The sequence below is a fragment of the Leuciscus leuciscus genome, assembly GCF_965113295.1.
Source record: "Leuciscus leuciscus genome assembly, chromosome: 8".
NCBI classification, from domain to species: domain Eukaryota; kingdom Metazoa; phylum Chordata; class Actinopteri; order Cypriniformes; family Leuciscidae; genus Leuciscus; species Leuciscus leuciscus.
Genome location: NC_138732.1, coordinates 5,095,507 through 5,105,112, shown reverse-complemented (window position 1 = coordinate 5,105,112; position 9,606 = coordinate 5,095,507). Strand labels below are relative to the sequence as shown.

Below are 9,606 nucleotides of genomic sequence, written 5' to 3'. Positions count from 1 at the left end.
AGTCACTTATTTGCTTCAAAAAGTCTTTTAAAATGTCAATGACGTCATACACATCATACGACCAGAGATACTGCTTTACGGCAATCCTTCAGTCACTTTGGTGCTTTCGCGCTCTGCACTTTCTTTTCTCTCGAGGCATCGACAACACAGCTGACACAGGTACACACACAACACAGCTGACACAGGTAAATACACAACACAGCTGACACAGGTAACTACACAACACAGCTGACACAGGTAAACACACAACACAGCTGACACAGGTAAATACACAACACAGCTGACACAGGTAAACACACAACACAGCTGACACAGGTATACACAACACAGCTGACAGGTAAATACACAACACAGCTGACACAGGTAACTACACAACACAGCAGACACAGGTAACTACACAACACAGCTGACACAGGTAACTACACAACACAGCTGACACAGGTAAATACACAACACAGCTGACAGGTAAATACACAACACAGCAGACACAGGTAACTACACAACACAGCTGACACAGGTAAACACACAACACAGCTGACACAGGTAAATACACAACACAGCTGACAGGTAAATACACAACACAGCTGACAGGTAAATACACAACACAGCTGACAGGTAAATACACAACACAGCTGACAGGTAAATACACAACACAGCTGACACAGGTAAACACACAACACAGCTGACAGGTAAATACACAACACAGCTGACACAGGTAAATACACAACACAGCTGACAGGTAAATACACAACACAGCTGACAGGTAAATACACAACACAGCTGACACAGGTAAATACACAACACAGCTGACACAGGTAAACACACAACACAGCTGACACAGGTAAACACACAACACAGCTGACACAGGTAAACACACAGCACAGCTGACACAGGTAAACACAACACAGCTGACACAGGTAAACACACAACACAGCTGACACAGGTAAATACACAACACAGCTGACACAGGTAAACACACAACACAGCTGACACAGGTAAACACACAACACAGCTGACACAGGTAAACACACAACACAGCTGACACAGGTAAATACACAACACAGCTGACACAGGTAAATACACAACACAGCTGACACAGGTAAATACACAACACAGCTGACACAGGTAAACACACAACACAGCTGACACGTAAATACACAACACAGCTGACACAGGTAAACACACAACACAGCTGACACAGGTAAACACACAACACAGCTGACAGGTAAACACACAACACAGCTGACACAGGTAAACACACAACACAGCTGACACAGGTAAACACACAACACAGCTGACACAGGTAAACACACAACACAGCTGACACAGGTAAATACACAACACAGCTGACACAGGTAAATACACAACACAGCTGACACAGGTAAACACACAACACAGCTGACACAGGTAAACACACAACACAGCTGACACGTAAATACACAACACAGCTGACACAGGTAAACACACAACACAGCTGACACAGGTAAACACACAACACAGCTGACAGGTAAATACACAACACAGCTGACACAGGTAAACACACAACACAGCTGACAGGTAAACACACAACACAGCTGACACAGGTAAATACACAACACAGCTGACAGGTAAATACACAACACAGCTGACAGGTAAATACACAACACAGCTGACACAGGTAAACACACAACACAGCTGACACAGGTAACTACACAACACAGCTGACTAGTGTTGCTTTCGTCAACGAAAATTATGACGAAATATTGTCGTCAACGAACCTTTATCACCTGACGAAAACGAGACGAGACGCAACGTAAATGCTGGTCATGTGACGATGACTAAAATAAATGTATAATGCAATATCGTTGACGAATAAAAACGAGACTAAATGTGGTTTAACAAAATAAAAACTATGCTAAAATGTCTCTTCATTTTCGTTGACCAAAACGAGACTAGACGAAATGTTATAACGTCACGACGAATGAGAGAGTTGTGCGTGAACCCGTTTATATAGCTACTGTCTATGGCGTGAACACATAGCTTTGTCGGCTTTAAATTCTGGTTTGCGATCTGGTCACCCGATTATCAGCAAATTTAACAATATTATTCCATTAGTTATTCCATTAAAATGTCTCATTGATATATTTGACACATTCATAATCGTCACCCTCTGGTTACATGAACGCGTCACCACCGCATCAGCACAGAAAACATGGAGTTTATTTTAGAGAATAGTCGCACAACCTATTCGATATTCTATAATTAAATAAACTAATCGAATATTCTAAAAACGTGACTCATCCCTGCATGGAATCTCTTTCTTTTCCCAAATCTTCACTCACGTCTCACCCATTTTCTAAGGGGATTATAAACGTTTCTTCATTGGTTCGCTTTTAATAAGGCCTATTATATTCGTATTCTTTACTGTGGTAAAGTAGAAAATGCTGTAGGACAGATAGCCTACATTTGTACTTGCATGTCAAATTCTACAGTTTGTGCTTGTTATAGACATGGTAAGGCGCGTCAAGTTTAGTTGTAAAGCGCGTTTCACACGCGCGGGTGATTTTTTGTTTCACTTTCTCTGGCAGCGCAATCTCAAACATAGCTTAAATATCTCGCCCTTGTGGAGGATAAAATTCGCTCTTCAGACCATTTTACATCAAGTTGAAAACATGAAGATATCAGAAAAGAGATCGATGGACTCTTTCCTGCTCGTGTCCCACATCCCTCTCAAAGCGCATTGTGGTAGGCTATATCACGCGTCTTTGTGTGGAAATATAAAACGAGTTTTTATTTTTTATTTTTTTAAACAACCCCCCCAACCACCGCTGGTAGTTGGTCCATTACCAACAAACTGCCACCGACACAGCCCTAAATATAATAAGATAACCTTGTTTGAAATACTATATTGACTGGGTTAAATAGAATTGCATTACTAAATAAAATACAATTTTCATTGACTAAAACTAGACTAAAATGTCATCAGTTTTCGTCGACTAAAACTAGACTAGACTAAAAAGAGTATGAACGTGACTAAAACGAATAAAAACTAAAACGACAGCTTGACACAAAGACTAGACTAAAACTAAAAGTAAAACAGGCCGCCAAAAACAACACTACAGCTGACACAGGTAAATACACAACACAGCTGACACAGGTAAATACACAACACAGCTGACACAGGTAAATACACAACACAGCTGACACAGGTAAACACACAACACAGCTGACACAGGTAAATACACAACACAGCTGACACAGGTAAACACACAACACAGCTGACACAGGTAAATACACAACACAGCTGACACAGGTAAATAGACGTGCTAGAAGAAGAGTTTTTGTTTTGTTTGTTTCTGGTCCCGCTTCGGATGCCACGATGCCATCAAGCGGTATCTCTGGTCGTAATCAGTCTTTCACTGACCAATCAGCGTTCATTAGCAGAATGCTAGCGTGTTATGGGCAACAACAACTCAACCTGTAAGAAATCGAAAGGACATAAGTACTCGTTCATTCAATTTTCGACCTATAACCCATGTTGAACTTGCAAAACCTACAATCAAATCTGAGATTTCTCAATGGCAATCGGGTGAAAGAGACAAATTTAGCCGTCTAGCCTCATAGACTCCCATTCAGTCTGCGCTCGCCCGCGATCACCTCCAGTGGAACTCTGGTGGAACTGCAACCAAGATCAATACGGGACTAATAGGAAGTGCCAAGGCTCTCCGTAGGGAGTTCGGGTCAAGATGGCGCCGTGTTAACACCAACTTTATTACGCTCTAATCCATTGCTATGTGCTGTGCTTAAGGCTTGAATTTCTATGCTCAATTTTTTATATAACTTTTAGTGGAATCTCAACATATCCTTTTAAGACCTTTATTGGGACCCTCTTTCGTTTATTTTAGTTAGTTTCTACGCCTGAGTGAAGTAGCTCTGTTGATACAACCATGGACAAAAATATGGATACAGCCTCTGTCGAGGCTTCTGCAAACAACGAAAATCTAAAAGCACATAACTACACAAGACGTCTAGAAGATGCATTTGGGGGCTCTCCTGACACTCCTAGTAAGTCCCCTGCTCGGTCTCTAATTCTGTGCTGCTAGCGGCAATCGAAAAGGTTAGCAAGTTACAAGAAGAGTCATTGGTAAAACTGCATTCCGTCGAGGCATCGGTGAAGGAAAACACTGCTTCAATCTGTAACCTCACCTGCTCGCTTGAAGCTATCAACAAGCAGGTGGAGGACGTGACGGATAAGGTGCTTTCTCTGCAAACAAAAGTTGTGAAGTTGGAAAAGGAAAATAAAGCTCTCAATGAGAAATGCAGCGGTTTGGACAGCTACAAAATGGTCGTTATCGAGCTGTTCAGGAACCTCTCTCCACACACCGCAGAGAAACTGCAGGACATGGTCAACATCGCGCATCGGCTTGGCCCCAAGTCATGGAAACACCAATCCGCGACGGATCATCGTTTAGTTTTTATCCCGCACTTGTCGAGATGCAATATGGGCAGAGGCCAAACAATCCGAACTTTTGAAACAGAAGAAAATTCGGATCTTGGAAGATCTGACGCAGGAAGACAAAGAGGCGAGAAACAAACTTTGGCCACTCGTTGAAAAGGCAAGAAGGGAAATAAAGAAAGCTGGGTTTAATGGGCCCGTTGCCTTCATAAACGGGAAGAGAATTTCTGTTTACTATATTTAATATGCCCCTTATATTGTGAATTTGCGAAACGGAGAGGCGTTTATTTTTATTTTTGGGTCCACGACAGGGTGTGTTGACCTTCCTAATTTTTATTGGGAGTTCGAGCCTTGAGCTCTGCATATCTTCTAAGAAGCATATTTAGTTACTGTACTTGTTTCTGACAGTTGTATTACTCAAGAGTTTGAATTCTGATTTTATACTCTTTATAATGGTATTAACAGTTGTGTCTCCTTAGCTTCTAATTTGAGAACTGCATTATTTAATCCACATTCATTTAACACTGTAAAAAAAAATGATATGATCAATAAGTTATGACAACATATGTTTTTAAATTGCTTTAAAGGAGCCAGTGATTGTGGCCAAAACTGGTACTGCAATCACTTTCAAATTACTGTAGAGTGGTGTATCCCCTCCCCCTCCCCCTGACTCGAGGTTGCCAGATAGGCTGCAGGATCCAGCAGGAACGTTTGTAGCTGCAGCTGTGGTAACTAGAGCTGAGCTGGCAACCCGGATGCCGAAACACTACTGACTTTGTGATTGGTAGATAGGTGGAGGGTGGCGCTTCAGGCCAAAACACAACATGACAACATCAACATCGTCCTGTCATGCAGGCCAAAACTGAAAAGTGTCAAGTTGGCACATGTATGCTGAACACTTTCTGTAAATGTTTTGAGGAAGTGGTTTTTAGACACCAACTTTATTGGTAATTTGACATCCTTCATTTGCTGCATGTTTGATTCTCTCCTGCGATCACAAGTCTATTCAGGTATGTCAAAGTTTCATGTAGTTTGTAACTATTTACAATAAGGTTTCATTTGTTTACATTAGTTTACATCAGTTAACATGAACTAAGAATAAAGAATACAACATTTATTAATCTCAAATGTTAATCTCATCATCAAAAGTAACAGTATCTGTTAACATTAGTTAATTAACTTGTGAACTAAAATGAACTGACATTTTTATGAACTACAGTGAATAGTTTGATAAATGCTATATTGCTCATTGTTACTTTATGTTATAATGCATGAACTAATGATAACAAATGAGAGCTTATTTTAGTGTTACCAGTGTATTTTTTTTATTTTCCACTCGTCAAATCTGCCAGTTCATGAAAAGCAATATTCTCACTTGGGGAGAGCGAGAGTCATTGTCATTAGGGTCTATATTTTAGTAATGGCCCAAATATGAAAATGCTTGCTTGTCCAATAGTTTGAAAACTTTCCTAATAAGGATAGCTTTTGTGAATACAATGTAAATTCCACAATCATATTGGGTGATATATTCTGGATAATAAAAAGTTGTTCTTAGTATAAATGTTAAACTGGGTCAAGATGTCACATGCTTTTTATATGTTTTAATTTTATACAATTTATTGATTCCAATTTCTTTGCGTGTAACATTTGACATTTAACTGTTCAAATTGAGCTAAATAGCTATTAATTGTTTCCTCCTGTAACGATCTGTTGATTGAAGCACTAACAGAAACAGTAGTAGTGAACTTGACAGTCATGTGATGTCCTTCCATGTTCAGTTCCAAAAAAAAAAAAAATCATATACTATTGATTTTCAAAATGCTGAAACCCTTTCATTTTTTTCAATTTTTCTGTTATTTGGTAAGATAACATGTGAATTCTAGAGATTGCAATGTACATGTTATTAATAAGTCAAATACAATGTTTTAAATAAGATCTGTTGATCTCTTATTTGTGAAGATGGAACTGACAACACTTTGACAAACATATAAACCTTATAAAATAAAACCTTATTCTGATTAATCTGCCATTCAGTTGGATTTATGTTAGAATTATCTTCATGATCTTCAGAATCCTCCAGGTAGAGCATCTAAAAGAGAGTAAAGTTCATCCACCCCTGAAGAGAGAAAGACTACGTAAGATTTTACTATTTTCAAATGACAGTATTTGAATCGTTACATTTAATTTCACACTACTTTTTTTAAATCACACATTTAACATTAATTGATTGTAAAAACTTGTCCAGATCATTTCGATTTTTTAAGTAAAAATGTAAGTTTTAAATTAAAGCTGCAGTCCGTAGCTTTTTTGGGTTAAAAATGATCCAAAATACATTTTTGAGCAAGTACATAACCACTCAGTGTTCAAAACTCTCTGCTTGCCGTAGCTCAATACAAAACGGTAAGCTTGTAATAATGTTTTTAATTCCAGTGGTACTGGTGGATTTCCGCTGGAAATTCGAGCATGTCTTTGCATCATCACGTCACATCTGTCCACATAAAGAAGGTGGCTTGTTCGACTTGAGATGAGACACGTGGGGAACAACCTCAACGTTTGAATTTTATTGACGCACTGTAGTTTCCACATCTTTATCCAGTAAGGACGCTCTAAGGATATTATTTCTCAAGATTAAGTGCAACACAGTCCCAGACTGCCGAAAGATGCACTGTACCGCCTCTTTAACGTCTCTGCTCACCGTATGCCTGATAAATCAAGTGAGTGGCTTGGAAACTGTCACTGGAAAGTATGGAGACAATGTTGAAATCCCATGCAACAATGGCCGTGTCATGGAAGGGTTTGTTAAATGGAAATACGACGTCGATAGCAACATTCTGGTGAAACATGTGGGTCAGAATGCCTCTTTTTTAAACGATGCGAACTACAAAAACAGAGTCGGTATCAAACAAGATTTTGGCCTCGTCATCAGAGAAGTGACTATGGCAGATCAGAGAACCTTCACCTGCGTGGTGGTGGGGAAAGATGACATTTTTGAGTACCCTGTTCAACTGGTTATTTACAAGCTTCCATCACGACCTCAGATTACAAACCAAACGACTGCGATTGCCGTTGGCAAACTAACTAAGTTAGCGCAGTGTCGCACTGAAAGTGCCAATCCTGCTGCCGACATCACATGGTTCAAGAACAAAACTCCACTTTTGTCTGATGGAGCAGCCATTAAAATCAGTACAACTGTGGATGTTGATAAAGCGACGGGACTGTCTTCAACCAAATCTGAGCTTGAGTATACAGCAGTGAAGGGAGACATTGGTGCCAGTTTCACCTGTCAGATTCAACACATCCGGTCTGCTAACATGGTTTCCTCCCCTCTTATCTTCACTGTGAACTACCCTACCGAGAAGCTCAGTCTTCAAGTGGTGTCCCAGGGTCCTTTTAAGGAAGGTGACGACGTGACCCTCAAATGCACTGCGGACGGAAACCCTCCACCTTCTAGCTTCATCTTTTACATGAAGGGAGAGAAAAGGACAGTGGAGAACTCCAACACATACACCTTGACCAAAGTCACCCGGGAAAGCACTGGAGAATACAAATGTTCTCTGGTGGACAGTGAGGATATGTCGGCGGCTTCTGTACCCATCACAGTTGAATATCTTGATGTGGTTCTTAGCACCGCTGGTCAAATTTTCAAGGGACTCGGCGAGCGTTTTGAGATGACCGTAGAAGTTGAGGCTTCAGGAACACCACAAATATCTTGGAGAAAGGGCAATATCAAGCTGAATAGCCCGCCCAAGTTTGACAAGTTGAAGTTCTCCAACTCTGGCGTGTATGAGTGTGTTGTTTCCATGGCTGGCCTCAAGAAGACACGAACATTTGAATTAATAGTTCAAGGTTCTCCAGTGATCCAGAAAGAATCGTGGTGCCTGAAGCGTGAACATGGTCCTGATTTGTGAGGCTGAAGGCTTTCCAAAACCCACAGTACAGTGGAGTTTCACGGGTCAATTTGACCCACATATTTTAACGCTCTATGGCAACTGTACCGACCCAAAATAATAACATTTCTTGGTTCTATCTTGTTTTTTTATACTACCGTATGAACTAAAAATGAGCTTTTCCACACTTCTTTCAATACAGAAAAATATTTTGTCAGCCACAGATGGTAAAAATGAGCTATCATTTATTTTTTCAAACTACCTGAAATAATATTAAACCTTTTGTTTTGTTTTGTTTTTTCTTGATATTTTGTGGCTTTTTCTCATTTATCATCATGAACATGCATGCAAAGTTTCAACATACTGATGTGTTTTGACATATACTAACAATATTACAATTACGCTTGTGATGTTCACAGGTCAATTTGACCCTCATAGGCAGGTATTCAAAAGCAACTGTACAGACACAAAATAAAAACATTTATTTTATTAATGTCAGGGCGCGTCAACTCAACTTCAACTTCTACACAATGTCAAGTGATCTAACCCTAACCAAACACACTTGAAAAAGATAAATCACGGTGTTCAGAATTAATTGCAAATTACAGCTTTGGTTGAGTCAGTGCAAGCAGGTGGATTTTCTAAGCATAAAATGTAAAAAAAAAAAAAATGAAACCGTAAAAAAAATGTATATGCCAAAAAAGTCAATGCCAATTAATCATATGTTCATATATATATATATATATATATATATATATATATATATATATATATATATATATATATATATATATATATATATATATGTTTTTGTAATGTTTGACAAATGTTGATATTAAAAGTTTACAGTTTGTACCTGAATGTTGTTTTTCATAGTGTGATTTTTGAGGAATTTTATTGAATCCAATTTGGGTCAATTTGTCGCTCCATAAAGGGTGTACACAGAAATCGAACAGTCCACGAGGGTTAATAATTAAATATATTCAGGATATGATTCCAAAATAAGTTTATTGCTGACAGCACAGCAGAACTTTTAAGGCACATTTATAGAAGTTCAATATAAGGCATAAATCATGACTTAATTTCATTAAAGTTTGTTTCAAACACATTCAATGAAATCAGAGCTGATTTTTATTACAGTTTAAGATGAAACCGGAGGAAACCCTCAGTAACTTTATTAGCTTAATGAAGCGTCTGTCTTCATAGTTAAACCAGCAGAAACAGAAGCAAAAATGTAAAGAACATTGGGACATTCAGAGTTCAGATTAGAACAGCAGAAGTGAA

At 39.0% G+C, this 9,606-nt stretch overlaps 1 protein-coding gene across 3 annotated transcripts; it reads left to right on the top strand.

The window, feature by feature from the left end:
• Positions 1-5,036: 5,036 nt before the first annotated feature.
• Positions 5,037-8,626, top strand: LOC309504079 (CD166 antigen homolog A-like). 3 transcript variants are annotated; one of them, XM_082177078.1, is made up of 3 exons: positions 5,037-5,445; positions 6,506-6,570; positions 6,866-8,626. In XM_082177078.1, exon 3 carries the CDS (start codon positions 7,096-7,098, stop codon positions 8,341-8,343), a length of 1,248 nt encoding a protein of 415 aa, XP_082033204.1. In that variant the 5' UTR covers positions 5,037-5,445; positions 6,506-6,570; positions 6,866-7,095; the 3' UTR covers positions 8,344-8,626. The 3 variants fall into 3 exon arrangements, with proteins under 3 accessions (XP_082033204.1, XP_082033205.1, XP_082033206.1); XM_082177079.1 differs by having other exon boundaries at positions 6,470-6,570; XM_082177080.1 differs by having other exon boundaries at positions 5,037-5,462; positions 6,522-6,570.
• Positions 8,627-9,606: the final 980 nt, after the last annotated feature.